This window comes from Xenopus laevis, chromosome 6L, assembly GCF_017654675.1.
Source record: "Xenopus laevis strain J_2021 chromosome 6L, Xenopus_laevis_v10.1, whole genome shotgun sequence".
Classification (NCBI taxonomy): domain Eukaryota; kingdom Metazoa; phylum Chordata; class Amphibia; order Anura; family Pipidae; genus Xenopus; species Xenopus laevis.
In genome coordinates, this window is record NC_054381.1 from 119,989,690 (window position 1) to 120,009,600 (window position 19,911).

At 39.5% G+C, this 19,911-nt stretch overlaps 1 protein-coding gene across 3 annotated transcripts in view; it reads right to left on the reverse strand.

Annotated features, from left to right (window-relative positions):
• nol4.L (nucleolar protein 4 L homeolog) overlaps positions 1-19,911 on the reverse strand; it is a 149,527-nt gene that overhangs the window by 22,612 nt on the left and 107,004 nt on the right. For all 3 annotated transcript variants that reach the window (XM_018267975.2, XM_018267974.2, XM_041566416.1), the window contains one exon: positions 5,291-5,577. In XM_018267975.2, coding sequence (XP_018123464.1) covers positions 5,291-5,577 — 287 coding nt within the window. The remainder of the gene's footprint in view (positions 1-5,290; positions 5,578-19,911) is intronic.

A 19,911-nucleotide genomic window follows, 5' to 3' on the forward strand; every position in this document is an offset into this window, starting at 1 on the left:
CTACAGTTATTCTACATTCACTATAACGTTGCTATTAAAGTGCATCATATTTCAAGTGCAGAAGAGGAAAAAATGATTCCGTCTGAATCAGTGCTAGGCATACTCCTCGCAAGAGATTTGTTCAAAAATAACACACCCCACAGCCAACTCGACACTAAGCTAAACAGGTTTCTTGCTCAATTAACTTACATAATAATAAATGTCACAGCAAGAACTCTATTTATAATTTTCATATTGAATAGCTAAGCTTTTTAGCCTCCCATAAGGCCTGATATGCCTCCAAATGTACCTTGTGCCAGTCGCACAGTATAAGTGAGGTTGTGCTGGTCATGAGCACTGGGATAGAACAGTTTATTATATGCAATTGATTTCTTTGCATCAATGTTCTCTTGTGGCCAAAATATAAAACTTGGTACTTCAATTTGTTATGTAGAAAGGAGAGTTTAAGTATAGACCATTTATCTCCACTACTTTTAAATCCTTTCATAGTGCCAGCGCTCTGTTAATGCCATCGTATGTTCCGAAACCTATTCCCCCGACAGCCAGGAACCAAACACAGCACAGCTGATTTACTACCATTGAGCCAATTTGTCCCTGTGCAGTTACTCATAGCAACCAATCAGCAATAAGCTTTCATCAGCCTGTTCATTTAAAGCTGTAAAAGGAAATATCTGTTGATGTAGATTATATGACGGGAACACAATTTCTTGACTTTCAGGCTTTAAGCACATTTACAATGTAAATGCTTAGAAAGTGGATACAAAAATGGAGCAAGCAAAGTCAGGCCTGCAATACACACACAAAAGTACAACATAAACCACAGAATAGTGCTGTTACTATTCTGTCCCACATTTCTCTTTACAAAGACCCAAACAGGAGACATGGTATGGACCAAGTGACCCAACTAACAAGTTCAGGCCAACACACCTACAACACAGAAATAGCTGAAACCACCCTAAGTAACTTTTATTATATGTCAAGCGAAGTCTGCCCTCTATGGTACCCATGTGCCCATTTACACTGTTGGAATTTTCACCCAATGCAAGTCAACAGATATTATATCTGGGCCCATTTATATACAGTACAACAGCTGCCTCACCTGACTGTATGAAATTTCTATGCATCCTATAGACAACCAGGGATCACTGATGCCACTCATGAGTATAAAGCAGCACACACAAATCAGAGTGCAAATGTATAAAAACATATTTATATTGCTAAATGCTAGTATCGTAATTGAAATTGGAAGAGCACATACCAGGGCTAACATATGTAGTACTGATGACTGATATTGTAACTTTCTACTTTGCTTATGATGAAATATAAATATATTTTAGTCTCTTGGACTATAACAGTGATACTAACAACAACTAAGATAAACTCCTGCATAGAGAAAAATATGTTTTATTATTTTATTACTGGGCTTTTGTGCCTCTATTGAAACTCTACTGAGTTTTCAAATGATATTGGTTGCTAGGGTCAGTGATGCTGCTGACGAGATATTAGACTGACTGCGAGGCTAACAGCACAGATGGAAGTTTTTAACCAAATGAAATAAGCTAAATCACCTGCTGGGTGCCAATTAACCTAAATGGTAATGCCTTAGTTATAATAGTGGTGCTTTTCTTCCTGAAAAATGGTCCTTTGAGGTTGACAACAATGGCTGTCATTTTCAGTGGAAGATTGCACTTTACAATCAGCTACCACTTTAAGTTGATCATTAAAAAAAAGAGCAAGGGCATACATTTTTAGACACAGAGATGGTTCCTGGAATTTAGCAATATTTTGGAGCTATGGTTTTGCCCTCTATAATAGGATTGGGTGGGATGCTGGGAGTTTTATATCAGGCAGATCTGGAAGTTGGCATGCTGCCCAAGTCTGCCATATTTAATTTGGGATACCCTTTGCCTTTACAATGGTCCATGTACAATGTGCTTTTGTTCTATATAGAACCTTACCAACCCAGATTGTTATGAAGCCGTCACAGTAGCAAAGAGTCACCAATCCAGTGGCACACAATAGAGTTACGTCTCGTCCAGACAGTTAATAATCGCCTTTTAATAACATCAGTAAAATCACAGTACTGAACAGAACAACAACACAGCTGCAAATACGTTATTAGTAGAAACCCCTCAATCCATTAAACTGGAAAATCATTTTTATTTTTGATTCTGGGAAGTAAAGTGCCTTCTTATCAAGCAGCTTTTTAGGCAATTAATCAGGTTAGTGAAATCTTCTGGAGCCGGAGGGGGCACGTTCAAGCTGCGGGGATTATAATGATGTTTGTGCAATCTTAACTCTCTGAATGGGTACTTGAATTTATGGACATCTTAAATGAGCTAATGAGATATATTTATATGAGCTGTCTGAGGAGATATATCAGCACGCTGTGAAATGTTATTGAGGACACAGGACTATCTGTGATGCTTATTTTCCATTCATTGGGTCACTTTATTCTTACCTTTTCATTAGAGTTCTCATTGGTTTTATTGTTTTACACTAATAGATCGGGGCTCTGATTTATCACACTGCAAGGATCATCTTTTTCTATTCCCAGAATAATTAAAGGAGCTTTCACTCCCGCTACAAATGGTTGTGTTATACAGCAGCCGCCTAAACGCTTGGTATTAATTCTAAAAGTTTTATAATTGATTATGCTATAATGTATATTGGGAACTATTAATTATACACAATTACAGCTTGAAATGCATGCATTTACATGATTTTGTGAATGCACAACTGTTTTTTTCCTTTCGCCCCTTTATTAGATTTATTCAGTACACATATCATGTCTGTTAGTTAAACACAGCTGTTCATAAAAAAAAAAAATATTTTGGATAATGGCCCCCCCTGCTATAAATGATAAGGATATTAGAAGTGTTCTGTGACCATATAAAGCCACAAGACTGAAATTGTCAAGGTGACTCTGACCATACCTACAATTTCCATGTTGGTTAATTATATATTATCATATGCAGTTAAAGTTATGGGCATAGCTATTAGTCAACACAGTGTCTTGGCTGTAGGTCAGTGATGGAAAATGTAGGTAACAACTGCAGGGCAAATGATTGTGTTTCTTTGTTACACACAGTGCTTTCATAGCCAAACTACAATGCATAGTTTGTACATCACCCTCTAGACCAGGGATCCCCAACCTTTTTTACCTGTGAGTCACATTCAAATGTTAAAGAAGTTTGAGAGTAATACAAGCATGCAAAAATTCTAAGGGGTGCCAAATATGAGCTGTGATTGGTTATTTGGTAGCCCCTATGTGGACTGGCAGCCTACAAGTGGATCTGTTTGACAGTTGGTTTTTATGCAACACAATCTTGCCTCCAATAGTGATGGGCAAATGTATTTATCAGCCATGGTTTCAAAGTGAATTTCTGCATTTTGCCACTTGTGAATTGTTTCGTGAAACTGCTGCAAAAATTTGCCGCAATCAAATTTGCTGCAAAAAAATGTTGCTCTTGTAAAAATTGTTGTGTGTCAAAATAATTTTTGGCGCCCATTGTTTTCAATCGATTTTTTGCAGTTTCTCTAATTTTTTCGGAGTTTTGATAATTTTTCAGCAAAGCAAAATGGAACAGATTCACTCATCACCAGCCTCCAAGCCAGGAATTGAAAAATAAACACCTGCTTTGAGGCCACTGGGAGCAAAATCCTAGGGGTTGGTCTGCAATGTTTTGTTCACAAGCCACTGGTTGGCAACCTCTCTATCTCTACCATCCATATGCTGCCTACTGTCCTTCTGTATCTGTACCATGCATGTTTTGCCTGTTAGCCCATGTCTCCTGCATTTGAATCATCGATGTGCTGCCTACTGGCCCATACTTCTGTATCTGTATTAAGTATATGCTCCTCATGCCAGAAAAAGCCTCTGCTATATCACCCAATTCCCAAATAAGGCAGTCATATTCTGTGTCAACCATAATTCTATTTTTTATGCAATCAATCACATCCCTCTGGACCACTCATGCTGACAGTGCTGTCTGGCTGGCTGCTTGACAAGCCAATCAATGAAATGTTTGTATACCCTTACTTTTCAAGATTATATATACACACACACACACATATATATATACAAATATATATATATATATATATATATGATCCTTTCTTTAGTCTTCATAAAGTGTTTTGATGATTGCAATGATTATGTAGCTTGGCCATCTAGACTATTCAAGGCTGACATACTTGGAAAGGTCTGCAAGTGTGATTAAGCCTTGATGCTTTCAATATATGTGCACTGGAGAACTGTCAGAAGCAAATATCTACCACAATGTCCAATTTAGATCAGTCACTGTTGGTTTGGATTCTTAGAAAGAAGCAAAACATTATTGATTGTAATGCAAAGTATTATCCCGGCTGTGCAAACACTTATGGAGTGTTTATCTATATTTAGAAAAATTTGTCTTTTCCAGTTTGTCTTGCCTTTCTGTGTAAAAGAACATATACAAGACAATTAATAGCTAAATCCCAGAAATTGATGTCAATGTATTAGCTGCAAATCTAGCAAGGTTATCACATGAAGGGTGATCAATAAAAGAAAAACTTCCAATGTCAAATCCCATTTGGATTCGTGTCTTGCAGGCGGCATTTGTTATACAATACCTTTTAGGAAAAGGAAAACCAGACCTATCCATTCTGATATTTCAGAATAGCTCTCTGCCAACTTAATGACCAAAGTTTGAAGGTAGCATATCTCTGTGTTGGTTTTGCTCGGTGCCTAGATATTTGTTCTATGGCTTCTGTTCTCAGAAGGAAGACCTTATGTATCTAAAGGCCATCAGCTCAAGACCTGCTAGTACTTAATGTTCTAAATCTTGTGCACTTGTTCAATATGATACACCATAGAAATTTCCTATTTCTCTGTACAACAGGGAAATAACATGTACAGCTTTGATACAATGGCAAAAATGACAATTGTTTTAATACAATTCCCAGCATTCCAGGAGGTGGAAAGGGAAATAACCTTGCCCTGGCATACAGTATTATTATGTGCGTCGACTCTGCTATGTAGCATCTCATCATACACCATTTGTATGTCATATCATAAAATCTTTCATTGTTGTTTCTGTGGATTAGAATATTACTATTATACATACTGCTTAAATACTTATGCCTAGATTGTCTTTACCATTGACTGCCATTATCAAGACAGACAGATTAAAGGGAAGGCTTAAAAATAATATTGTGGAAGCCAGAACTAATTACTAGTTACAATCTAGCTTTAATGTTGTGTTTTAGCCATTAGATCTCAAATGTGCAAAATTTGCTTGCACCTTACCTTGTTTCCGTTTTCCCTTGCTTCTCTTTCCATTTTGAGGTCTACTAAGAGGAGATTTTTGTATGTGTTCTTCCCATTGCTACTATGATCATCTAATTGGTATTCAGAATTTAGTTGGCTTGGGACAGGACAGTCACTTAGATTCAGGGGCTGCTCCTCCTGTTCAGAAATGGCATTGCCATTGGTTATGGTCGCCTCCATCGTGTCCCGGTTGTGAGCTCCTCCTGTAGAGTTGGACGTGTGTCCCACTGCTTCATTGCAGGTGTAGCTCTCAGCAGCTGAATCGTCTGCAAATATATATATATATACATATTAATGCTAGTTTCTGATATTAAAGTCAATTACAAGTAAATGTTTAATCATCTACACTCATTGACCCTCGCAGTCATTGGAAACTTGATGTTTTTGGAAACACATGTCTACTAAAGATAATTTAAACATAAATTAAACCCAACACGGTTGTTCTGCCTCCAATAAGAATTATTATATTTTAGTTGGGATCAAGTACAAAGTATATTCAAAGTATATTCATTTAGTTTTTGAAATAAACAAAAATAAACAAGGGGGACACAGAAAACAAGAGGGGAGGGGTACTAATAGTATTCTATACTGTGTATAACTCCATAGAAGTATACAAGTCATGACAAATTTTTAACTACTCATTATACCGCCAAATTCCTCGAACTAGGTTTTAATACTTATTCAAAGTATAAAATTGTGTGGGCTTGAGCCTATAATACCAAGCTAAAGTCTATGTGACAAGGCTTTCTCGTAATTCTGAGCTTTCTGGATAACAGGTTTAGGGATAACTGATCCCATCTGTACCTACATGACTCGCAGTTCAAATTCCCATAAGATTGTCATCATATGTTTGCTTCCAATGATTCTTCATGAGCCCCACTGCTTTTTAAATTAAGAAATTAAAATGATATCAAAACCAAATACATAGTGCCTCTGTGAATGCATATAAATATTTGAGAGTTTTTTGCAAAACTAATATAATCGCATTAATATTCTATGTTCTTGCATGTGAGAGAAGGCATCCTGATCAAAGCAAAATAACAATTGCACTTGCTTTCCTGCCGAGCAATGAGGACTGGACATGGCATAAATGAAAGCAAGAGAACCCACATAATAAAAAATTGTTTATCCAGGGGGGGATAAAATAGATAAGTAGGAATTGCACACATGAGGCATGGGGGGGCACAAAGGTGCAAAGTCACTAATGGAGATTGGACTTGTGAACCCTTGCTTAATATACATTACAGAGGCTGGTTTATTGGGTGCAATGTACAGGCTAATGACTAAAAGCAATTTTGTCGCAAATGTAATAGTTTTCTCACATTGTTTTACTTTGTTTATAGTCTTGGTACTTTCCTGACATTTACACTTTCTACAGTTTACAGTAATTACCCCCCTCATTCTCTGACAGTATAAAATAGATATCTTATGGTAATTTATAATAATAAACTGCAACAATTTAGGTTTCCCTTACTGTTTAGCCCCTTAAAAACCTCACAATCCCAAAACACACGTAATTATGATTTCATTACCAGATGGCACATTTAGTTATGCTATACACTGCTATGGAAACTAAAATTCTTTCTTAGAATACAAAACGAAAGCCCTAGCATAAAAAATGTAATACAAATTAATATTCTAACAGTATGTCTACTGTATTTCATCTACAGTCTTTAAATTAAAGGCATCTGCACTAATGCAAATCCACGTAGAACACAATAAAGTTGTTTAATATGTATTTAATATTTAATATCTGGATAGTTTTCTTTAGTCTTCCACTACAGCTTTATACTTTAGGGGACATTAACTTATTTAATAGCTGTAAATGAGTATTCCCTATAAAGTACTGGGTATAAGCTGTATATGTGTGTGTGGGTGTGTGTGCAATTCCTATTGTTTCCTTTCTGCATGGAGCATTGGTATTTGGACTAATGGCAAAACTTTCATTCCAACAGATGACAAAGTTCTTTATAAAGGGAAGATGTAAGAAGAACTGGTTTAAATCGGTAGGAAAGTGTAGGTAAAAAAAGATTTGCAAAGGAAATCTGAAATCAATTTTCCTAGGTTTCCTAATTTAAATTGCAGGTCTAGCAATACAAACAAAGCCATGTTTGTGTTAGGGTGCACCAAATCCAGGAATTGGTTTGGGATACAGCCAATATTTGGCCTTTTTCAGCATTCGAATTCGTCAGAATCCAAGTGGGACATTCACTAAGATTCGTAGTTGCGCCAGGCATAACTTCGCCGCACTTCGCCAGGTGTAGTTTCATGAGCGCTTCGCAGATTCACTAAAATCCGAAGTTGCGCTCAGGGGTAGCGTAAGGTTGCGAAGGCGCGATAGCGTTGATTCGCTAAGCGAAGCGAAGTTACGCTAGCGATGGTTAATTTGCATACGGCGCCAAATTCAAATTTCAATGGAGGAATATGTAGCAGCACTACAAATGGCTGGGAAACCTTCAAAACATCAAATAACATTTTTATTTTGCCCTACACATGTGCCCACTGTATAGTTAAGTTGCCATGAGTTAGGAAATGTAGGGGGGAAGCCCCAAAAATTTTTTCGGCCTATCACCCATAATATAGAAAAAACACCAGCGTTTTTTGGGACTTAGAAAATTTTTTAACTTTTTTTTGAAGAAATCCCTATCTACTCTATTGTGCTTCGCCTGGTCTGAGGTGGCGAAGGAAGTCTAGCGTAAAAGGTAGCGTTCAGAACAATGTGCGCGTTAGTGAATTTGCGTAGTTACGTCCGTTGCTCAAATTCGCCAGGCGTAAGGGTGCGAAGTTACACTAGCGAAGTTACGCCAGCGTCCGTTAGTGAATTTGCAAAGTAACGAAAATGCCCAACGCTAGCGAATTGACGCTAGCGTTAGGCGCTTCGGCGCATAGTGAATTAGCCCCTAAGTGCCTGGTCTAACTAAATCTGAATCCAAAAAAAAAACAAGGAAGTAGAAAAAAAAGTTCCCTTTCCCCCTAATTTACAGATGCAAATTAGGATTAAAATTTGGTTCGGTATTCGGCCAAATCTTTACAAAGGATTTATGATTAGACCAAATCCTTAAATAGTGAAATTGGTGCATTCCTAGTTTGTGTCTGTCAGAGCTGGAGCTCGAGGCAGAGGCACCTGTCTAGGGTGCAACCAAATTGGAAAAGAACACATGATTTAAGAGACTCATCCTTATACTCAACTTCTTCTTGTCACAATGGTGTGCTGGGACTATAGAGGAGGGAAAATTGCTTCTCTTGCCTTGAGTGCTAAAGCTCCTTAGAATGTTGATAGCAGTGGTTCCCAAACTGTGGAACCTGAAGCAGTAGCAGTGGGAGTTAAGGAAAGATTTGGGAAGAATGACTATTTCTACTCATAGATAGAATTAAAAGTCAAGCTTGAATGTTAATTTATGATCTTTGTGTAGAGCACTTTATGGAACATTTATTTTATTAATATGGATATTCATAGACCTATGGTTGAATGGTTATTACAATATATGAATTGACTATTTTTCCTATACCTATATAAACTAAGGGGGCCCCATCCAAAGGCTGAACGTCCAAGGGAGGCTTAAAACTAAGTCAAACAACAATTGATGCAGAGAAAGAGGAAAAGACACAGAAAGATTGGAGAAAGCCTGCAAACCTGCTGCTGTTATGATAGATAGCTTGGCTATCCCAGACCTTCTCTTTCCTGTGTCTTCCAGCCGAGACTGATTTGACAAATAGTTATTGCGAGCAGTTGAAGAGCAGGGGGTTTAACTAAATCAGATCACAGTTGTTTGGCTTTGATAGATTAGGTAAGATTGACAGAGATAAGATAATGTGAAATAACCAGGCCTTGAGGCCATTTTGAGGGAGTCTAATAAATCCCAAACCTGTATAATGGTTTCTAATTTAAAAAGATTCCTCATGGAAAATATAGATTAATAAGTACACATTAAAACATGGCAAAAAAAAGTATTGTTCATTGTGTTATTGGTACAAGATAATCCTTAACAGGTCACTACTCTTAATAAGGGGTTATCAGTATAGGACAGGAGAGATACCCAAATTATATTTGGCAGGGGCGTCACTACAGATGAAGCAGACCCTGTGGTTGCAGGGGGAGGTCCTAATTAATTTCAATATATCTTGGTAAAAAAGGATCAGCTTACCAATATCTTAGAGCTCTATCTGGGGCCCAGTACCATCTAGTTACACCACTGCTATCTGGTCATTGCTTTGCTCTTAAACCCACCACTCACTTTCTTGTCTTTTCTCTCTCGCTATCCCCCTATTTCTATTGACGCTAATGCCAGAATGTATTACTGTATTTCATCTTATTATTTTGAAATGCCATTTCTTACTATAAACCTGAATGAGGGACCAGAAACTCTGTCTTGTCCTGAAAGCCAAAGTCTTCTCTGTCTGCTAATGTTGCCTGGTACAACTGAAGAAAGTGTTTGTTTAAATGTGCCATTTTTTAAAAATCTATATACAGTTATAGGATCTCTTATCTGGAAACCCGATAACCAGAAAGCTCCTAAACAAGCAGTCGATCTCCCATAGACTTCATTTTAAGCAAATAATTCTAGTTTTCTTACAATTGTTGGCCCTTTCCTGTAATAATAAAACATTACCTTGTACTTGATGGTAACTAAAATGCACGCAAATCCATAACAATATGTCATATATTCACACTGTAAACTAATAGTTACCAACATCTGAAAATGATTTTCACAGCCAAATTTGGAGCTGGACCAATGTGTCAGAGACCTTGCTATGAAAAAAGTGCAACACACCACTCAAACATGGCACGTCCCATGTGCAGGAAGGATTGTTGTCCTTATTGAGATGGAGGCACGTGTTTCTGGTAACTATTGGTTAATGCAACAACCCCATGGCCATGTTTTCCACAGGTGCGGGGGGGGGGGGGTTCTAGGGGTGCCTCAGAAAGTCACATCACACCTCTGACAGCTATGGTTTTTGGTGTGCTCAACATATATTGAATGCAGAGAATGTTAAATGCACTGGATTGCCTGCATCATAGGCAGTGAAATGCATAAGGCACTATTTCTCCATCTTTGTTTTTCCTGTGCCAGCAGCACATATAATGCATTTAAAGGAAAACTATACCCCCAAAATGAATACTTAAGCAACAGATTGTTTATATCAAATTGAATGACATATTAAAGAATCTTACCAAACTGGAATATATATTTACATAAATATTGCCCTTTTACATCTCTTGCCTTGAACCACCATTTCGTGACTCTATCTGTGCTGCCTCAGAGATCAGCTGACCAGAAATACTACAACACTAACTGTAACAGGAAGAAGTGAGGAAGCAAAAGGCAGAACTCTGTCAGTTAATTGGCTCATGTGACCTTACATGTGGTTTGTATGTGTGCACAGTGAATCGTACGATCTCAGGGGGTGGCCCTTATTTTTTAAAATGACAATTTTCTATTTATGATTACCCAATGGCACATACTACTAAAAAAGTATATTATCATGATAATGGTTCATTTACATGAAGCAGGGTTTTACACATGAGCTGTTTTACTCAGTATATTTTAATAGAGACCTACATTGTTTGGGGGTATAGTTTTCCTTTAATACTCTGTGTACTTTTACACTTAGCAGACCTAACAGGTGATGTTCCCTGGTGTACATGGGGATTCAGCCGTATGCATGGGAATAGGAATTCAATGCTTATAGTTTTGTCAGTTGGAGCAACCTGGAGCATTTTATGGGGGACAAATTCCTGGAACTGTGGCTCAAATATAAGAAAATCGGGGACTGTTGTCAGGTATCTGAACTACCTCTCCTAGCACATGTTGACAGCCTTCAGTTGTTGATTGATACTGGGAGCTATAGTTTTACGACCGCTAGCCATGGGCTGTAAATCCCTGGATAAATGAGTTTGCCCTTTTTTGTGGGCAGGATTCAGGTCCCACTGATGTATCGACCGGCAATGAATTCTCGAATTCACAGAAAGAGCATAATCCAAAGAAATGAAGGCAGTCGCCAGTGCTGGTGCTGCTACTAATGATTTATATAGAAGATCAGCTCAGCAAAGAAGAAAGCAGGCCAAAGCCAGCAGCGGATTAGCACTGGTTTACAGCTAAAAATAGAAGAGCAAATGCCTCGCCATCAGCTCCCGAGTCTGCACTTCTAGGAAGCTGCCTCATTAGATACTGTCGAAGGCATTTTCCAGGGAGCTACAGTACCGACACAGAAATGGCTCCTGCCGTATTAAGATATAACAAGCAACAGTAAGAGAGACAGAAAGATACATTTCTGACAACTCCAAATATCTGCCGTATCCACTAAACATGCTATCAATGCATGACAAACAGTGCTGAAAGTGCTGCTAGTGCTGACGGTGTGAATCTCAGGCATCAGCATACAATAAATTAGAAGATATGTACAAGGCAAAACTGGGGCTCCCTAAGTAAATTGTAGAAGGACAGCAGTTACTACTCAACACTGCACAGTAGGGGGCACTGCAGCCTTCAAACTGCAAATGTCTGCAGGGATCCCAGTTGTTTGCAGGGAGTGGGGCAAGCCTTCTCTCTTCCCTATCTCTCTCATTGATTCTCTTTTGTGAGCCTGTAATCATTTCTACTGTTATATTTATTTCTGCTGCTGAAATGTTGCACTGCGATACAACTTCGCCTTCACTTCCCCCTGCATATAAAGAACAGCATCTTCTTCTTCACCCAAAAGGAGAAATTACTTTGCCAGTTCTGATCCAATGAATTCCCATTATGTTTTATGGAAGGATGAAGCATTAATACTTTGCTATTGGGTGATGCTACAGTATGTCTGAATTTGTTGAATTGCCTTTGATTTAATGAGATTTCAGTTATATTTTACTAGTAGGGCCACATTTCCAGTATTACAACTTCACCCCAAAATCTTTTAAAGTGTCAGAGTAGCAATAATACCACTAGAACACCTTATAAATAAAGTTGGGAAGTGTCTGACTGGCCATCTTAGGGCCCACTTTTAGTACAGTTAGTGATGGATAGTGCTAAATTTTATACGAGTTATATTTGCCTGTGATGGAATTAAGAAGGGGCTGATAGAAACTGTTGTAGACTGTGCCCCTCTAGGCCAGTTAGGTTACTTTTTAATTTTGCTTATGGTACATGGGGCATATTCTCTGATGGTATTTTTCAGCCAGCAAGGAAGCACCTGTCGCCCCTGACTGTCAATTTGTGGATTCTGGCAAATGCCAGAGGGGCTGCTGTAAGATGCCATAGACAGTCACTATGTATTGGGCTGGTGGGGGGCTGCTTGAGCCTCTGTGTATTTGATATGCCGCGGCACACGCCTTCCACTGACCACAAGCAGTTTCCATTAAAAGTAATTTCAGGCTCCTCCATAGGATACTCAGCCACGGAATACTCCTCTTTCACCATGAACCTAAGGCTTTGTGCATAAAGATTTCTATGACAGGCTCTAATTTTGCACCATAAAATTTTAGATATTTTATCTTTTACCTGATGGCCAAAGGTGCTGTGAGCTGTAGCTGGAGGGCTGAAAGATGGATAAATGTCTTTATGAGGTTATACTCAAGCCTTCCTGTGTCGCTCAAGGACTGCAGCCCTGCCGGCTCCCATGAACACCCCACATTCCCATGAACACCCCACATTCCCATGAACACCCCACATTCCCATGAACACCCCCACATTCCCATGAACACCCCACATTCCCATGAACACCTCACAGCTTTCTCCTCAGCGATGTGTCAGTGTTTAGGGTTCTTCCATGCATATATTCCTATTTGATGACATAGTTGGAGAGTGAGCCTGTTGGCCTGAGACACAGAGAATAGCTTGTACTGTAGCTGAACTGTAAGTGACACTCTGAATTCCACCCTGGGACCTAACTAACACTGACCATGCGTGACCAGTTCTGTCAGTGCAGATGTGCCATCCCTCGGGCAAGAGCCAACCTTTCTCTCTCAGTGCACCCAGGGATTAGCCTGACTTCCTGAAATCCTTTCCTCTGCACAGTAAGAGCTAATCTTTCGTGTATGAAGCAGGGGAGGGTGTTGCTATGGCAACCCAGCACATTCTAGCAAAGGGGGTTTCTTCCATGAGCCAAAGAAGCACGAACTCATCTTTCCGTTCAGAGCTGCAGGCTCCTTCCTTCAGGATTCCTATTCTCCTGCCCTGTCCCAGATGCACGGCAAGGTTCACAGTACATGGATCTTTCTACGGGTTCAGCATTACTTTTCAGCTCTTGGAAGGGATAAAAAAATCATTTATCTGATGAAAGGTTTCAGCTGGGATGCCACTCTTTATTTTCCTCTTTCCTGACCAAAATAAAAGCAGTCCATGAGAGAGACCCTGTGTATCCCCTGAAGGTGCATTCGGAGCAGCACTCTAAAGCTCCTTGTCAGCCCCCGAGGGTGGGGGGTGGAATGATACTGACAAGCACAAATCTCAGCAGACACATTTATTTTCTGCTGCACTGAAATTAGAGAGGAACCACAAAGAGATGAGGAAAATACTGAGCATGTCAAGTGAGATTTACAACAATGCCCATGCAAGTGTCTTCTCTACCCATCTGCCTGTAATGCTGAATATGATTCTCCTTTATTTACCCTTTATTTAGCCAACCCATCCCACAGACAATCTATGCAAATAGAATCAGTACAGACCTCACCAGCACAGAGTTCTTTTGGGGAGGTTAAAACAGGGCTGTCATATAGGATTTTGGGATACCATAAGCAATAAATCTTCATTCATCAATAAAGGAATTTGCATTTTATTGTATAAGTATAAACAGGGAATTCAGTAGCCCCACTGACTGTAACGGCCCTTTAATACCCAATGAGAACCCTGTTCTAATTTGCATTCCAAGGGCTGATTAATGTTTGCAGCCAGATTATTTATGGTATACATACAGGTCTGTGGTGCTTTTGGCCATGCTGGAATAATCAATATTTCCTGGAGGGTCACATGCAGCCTGCTTGCCTGTAGTTAGATAGCTTTAAGAACCTGTACAAGTAAGAGATCCGTTATCTGAAAACCTGTTATCGAGAAAGCTCTGAATTACGCAAAGGCCATCTCCCATAGATTCTATTTTATCCAAATAATATCTGATTTTTATACTTGATCCAAACTAACATATAATTAGTCCTTATTGGAAGCAACACCAGCCTATTGGCTTTATTTAATGTTTACAGGATTTCTAGCAGACTTAAGGTATGAGGATCCAAATGACAGAAAGATCCGTTATCTAGAAAACCCCAGGTCCTGAAAATTCTGAATAACAGGCCCCGTACCTGTACCATTTACAGTATGTGCTATTATGCTAACTGTATAGATGGAGTACTACATTGAGATAAAATATAATGGTAACCCCTGTGGCTCGTATTGGGCCTACAATTCACATATATTAAAAACAAACATTTTGGCTGTTAATGTGATACGATCATCAGAATAACATGCGCCCCTCAAAACAATCAGTAATACTGCATTTGTTTCTTCTGAAACATTTCTAGCCACTTTATGCACTTGCATGAAGAAGATTATGTTCCGGTTTTCACTTTACAACAAACACAGCTTTACTGCGGGGATATCAGAGTATCAGAGCAAGACACATGGCAGGATCCATTATCCATTACCTGGAAACCTCATTTACATTTACAGCACTGTTGACTGGAGATGTCTGTGACTGATTTATCTGCTGCAGAGCGCGATGGCAATATATATATATATATATATATATATATATATATATATATATATATATATATATATATATATATATATATATATAATTTGTTGATTTCCACTATGCTTCTGCATTGATTTACATTCTATAACCAGCAGATAGCAGAACTGAGATCAGTGCATGGCTTCTTCTTTAGGTACTAAATTCAGACAGATCCCCCTGCACCCATTGAGTTGTGGGGGCAATGCTAAAATGGACCATGGCAAGTTAAAACCAGTGCATTTGCTGGTAGAAACATTTCCTAATGTTTTTAAACTCTGCCCTCTACTGGTCAGGAACAAAATTAACAGCTATAGCTAAAGCTGTATTTACAAAATAGATCTTAGCATTATGTCAGCAAGTACAAGTTATAGGGTAACAGCCCAGGGTGCTAGACTCCCTTTCTCAGACTACATGCTGCAAAAACAAATTACCATTTATGTATATGGTGCAGAATTCGTAATTGAATAAACATAATGGGTTGGGTGCTGGTTACATGCGCCTAGAGCCAGTGGCGTAACTACCGGGGGAGCAGGGGGTGCGATTGGGCCAGGGCCACACCCCCTCAGGGCCCCCCGGCAGCTCGCGCACCACTGGATTCCGCCAAGAAAACAGCATGCGGGGGGCCCTGGCTGCATGTCCCGCACCAGGGCCCACCCCCCTCTAGTTACGTTACTGCCTAGAGCTGCCTTCTTCTTAGGAACTGTATGGGGAAGAAAATTGCACAGCCTATTATAGGGTACATACTTTCTAGCATTCTTAGATGGACATTTAGAAATTCAGAATATTTAAAGCAATATTCAGTCATCCCTAGGTTTGCCTCAAACTATCCTATACTAGGTTCATTTTAGGTAGGGCCCACCCCTTTACAGGCCTACAGATTTATTCTGTCCTGCCTAACCTAAACATACACAGAACCATCCCAGTGGTCACATTTTCTGCAGACAGTCGCAAATTGCAGTGGGACAGAGTTTGGGGCTGATTGGGGGAGTTTCATAGTTTGTTGGATCTGGGTGACCAGAATTAGCCTAATGTACAATTTGAAAACATGACTACCAAAGAGATTTTCTTCCTAGAAGGTTTGATGGATGGGGACATTTTCTGTGGTGCAAAACAAACATGTATGTATAAGCATCAAACTTCGCAAGTGGATCAACTCACCAAATTGAATAGTTGGTCAAGGTGCTCCTGCCCCAGGCCATCAGCTCAAGGGAGCAGACAAACCGTTAGTGATGGGTGAATTTACGCTGTTTCGCTTCACCGGAAAAAACGACGATATATTCACAAAACGGCACTAGCGTCTCATTTTTGACGCTGGCGTCCGTTTTTTACACCAGCGTCCGTTTTTTTTGTCGCCGGTGACATTTTTTTTATGCTGCGAATTTTCGCACCCGTTTCGTGAATTTATTCGCTGGAGGCGAATCGTGCAAATTCGCACCTGGTGAATAAATTCGCCCATCACTACAAACTGTATATAAGGAAACAAAATGTTGGAGCAAGGCACTCGAATAGGTCACCCATGGATCAGATAAATGTTGAGTAATAAAGAAAATTTTATTTGTATAAACAACTCATGCCTGACGCGTTTCGTGTCTAAGACACTTAGTCATAGCATAGCCTATTTGAGTGCCTTACTCCGTCATTTTCTGTGGTTCCATCTCCAAAAACGCAGGGTCCATGATGATTTGTCATCATCACCATGGGCAGTAGAAGGGATATATGTCTACATGCTTATCAATTACGTTCAGTTGGGCAGGCGCAACATAAACGTACTTCTCTGGTCAATGGCAGGTATAAAATACAGGGGTTGCCTTAAACCTTATTCATATTAATATGTGCAGGGGGTGCATACTCACTAGGTACAAACACTGAGTGTAAGCATTTGGCACAAGGACAGTAAGTATATATTTTTGCCCTAGTGTTGAGCAACTACATGAAACCCTAAGCCTCTGTTTAAAATTGCAGGAAAAAGCCTAATACAAAATTCCATTTGATTTTTTTGTGTGTATCAAGGCTGAGACAGTAAGCATGAAAATAGCATTCCGGCATGTCAAGTTTATAATACATTACTTGGTCTCTGCTTGTAATGTAAACGTACAGCGTGTAAAATCACCCGCTTTTATAAAGCTGTGTAATGGTTTATGTATAGCGTAAAAACATTTGCTGGCTTGTAAAAAGCCCCGTAAATAAACAGTGCTTAATGCTGACACGTTTTACACCTTGTTTCACACCACAACTGAATTTGTTCATTTGATATCGATGGGCTATACCCAATTCTGAGATGAAAAATGAAACATTGATGGTGTAAACTACAGTATTTTGCTGGTGTGAAAAAATATACACCTTTACAAATGGCCTAAGTTCTTTGTAATGGAGTTTATCTGTGATCCAATGCATGGTATTAATGCACAGACAGGGTAAAAAATCATTAGTTTTGCACCAACTTTTTTAGTTAAATGGTTTACACATCATTATACAGTTAGGTCCATAAATATTTGGACGGACATCTTTGTTTTTTAATTTTGGTTCCACAATGAATTTTAAATGAAACTCAGATGCAGTTGAACTGCAGACTTTCAGCTTTAATTCAGTGGGTTGAACAAAAAGATTGCATAAAAATTTCATTTCATGGGCTCAAAAGTAATTGGACAATTGACTCAAAGGCTATTTCATGGGCAGGTGTGGGCAATTTCTTTAATATGTCTATCAATGAAGCAGATAAAAGCCCTGGAGTTGATTTGGGGGGTGCTTGTATGTGGAAGATTTTGCTGTGAACAGACAACATGCGGTCAAAGGAGCTCTCCATGCAGGTGAAACCTGGGCGTTTTGCAGAGATTTGGTTGCCTGGTGACTAATCGCCTCATCTTTGTGGCGACCAATCTCCCCAAATGCCTTCCCTCACTCTGCGCCGGCTAAAATGAAAAAACGCCGGCGCTAATCACATCCGGCGGTTCGTTTTCCGAAGTTGCCTCACGAGCAACTGATAAAAACAGAAATCCGAGAAATTGCTACAATATTAGAAGTGGCAAAATCTACAGTTTGGTACATCCTGAGAAAGAAAGCACTGGTGAACTGAGCAACGCAAAAGGACCTGGACGTCCACGGAAGACAACAGTGGTGGATGATCGCAGAATCATTTCCATGGTGAAGAGAAACCCATTTACAACAGCCAAAGTGAACAACACTCTCCAGGAGGTAGGTATATCCATATCCAAGTCTACCATATAGAGAAGACTGCATGAAAGTAAATACAGAGGGTGCACTGCAGGGTACAAGCCACTCATAAGCATCAAGAATAGAAAGGCTACATTGGACTTTGCTAAAAAACATCTAAAAAAGTCAGCACAGTTCTGGAAACATATTCTTTGGACAGATGAAACCAAGATCAACCTCTACCAGAATGATGGCAAGAAAAAAAGTATGGAGAAGGTGTGGAACAGCTCATGATCCAAAGCATACCACATCTCTATAAAACATGGCGGAGGCAGTGTGATGGCTTGGGCCTGCATGGTTGCCAGTGGCACTGGGACACTAGTGTTTATCCATGAGGTGACACAGGACAGAAGCAGCCAAATGAAGTGTTCAGAGACACTGTCTGCTCAGATCCAGCTAAATGCAGTCAAATTGATTGGGAGGTGTTTCATAATGACCCAAAACAAAAAGCCAAAGCAACCCAGGAGTTTATTAAAGCAAAGAAGTGGGATATTCTTGAATGGCCAAGTCAGTCACCTGATCTGAACCCAATTGAGCTGCATTTCACTTGTTAAAGACTAAACCTCGGACAGAAAGTCCCACAAACAAAAAGCAACTGAAAGCCGCTGCAGTAAAGGCCTGGCAGAGCATTAAAAAGGAGGAAACCCAGAATCTGGTGATGTCCATGAGTTCAAGACTTCAGGCTGTCATTGCCAGCAAAGTGTTTTCAACCAAGTATTAGAAATGAACATTTTATTTTCAGTTTTTTAATTTTTGAACGTTTGAGCCCCTGAAATGAAGTGATTGTGTTAAAAAAAGACTTTAGTTCCTCACATTGTTATGCAATTTTTTTGTTCAACCCACTGAATTAAAGCTGAAGTTCAACTGCATCTGAGTTGTTTCCATTTAAAATTCATTGTGGTAATGTACTGAACCAAAATTAGAAAAAAAAAGTTGTCTGTCTAAATATTTATGGACCTAACTGTAAATATGCTTCTGTGCATACAGCTTACCATCGCTGCACAAACACTGGCAATAGTAATAGTACCAGGGTAGGTTCTAGTATTCATGTGCCATTCTGAAAATGAAAGTGAATGGCATAAGAGTTACAGAAACAGGACCACAAGCGGCCACTGCAGAAGGAACTATTTTATGAGTAAGACCAATAAAAGATGCATTGGTGTAGCACCTCTATGTCATTGGTCTTAATGTCACTTTGTACTTTTGTGTTCCTCTTATTTGATCCTTTTATGTGTAAGTGCCCCCACCCCATCACAGTTTGGGCTGCTGCAGAATGGAAGTGACCATGTGTAAGGGTCAATCATAGTACTGAGCATGCACCCCTGATATTAGAGATTGAAGGTAAGATAGAACTTGTATGAAAGCCAACTTGGTGATCTTTATAGGGCTGTTATATCTGCAAGTTGGTTCTGTTGCATTTATAACAGAGAATGAATTAGGAAGCATCTTTATTATGGGTTTCTGATATCTTGTAAGTATTACAAAGATCTCTCTGATGTCAGGCCCGGATTTGTGGAAAGGCCACCTAGGCCCGGGCCAAGGGCGGCAGGATTTTAGGTGGGCTGCATGCTGTCCAACAACACCCACATCAGTTCAAAAACACTGGGGATGCGCTGGAGATACAATCATTTTTTACATTTCCGTGCGCCAATCCCCATTGCTCCTGTGCCCTTTGAGGGGAC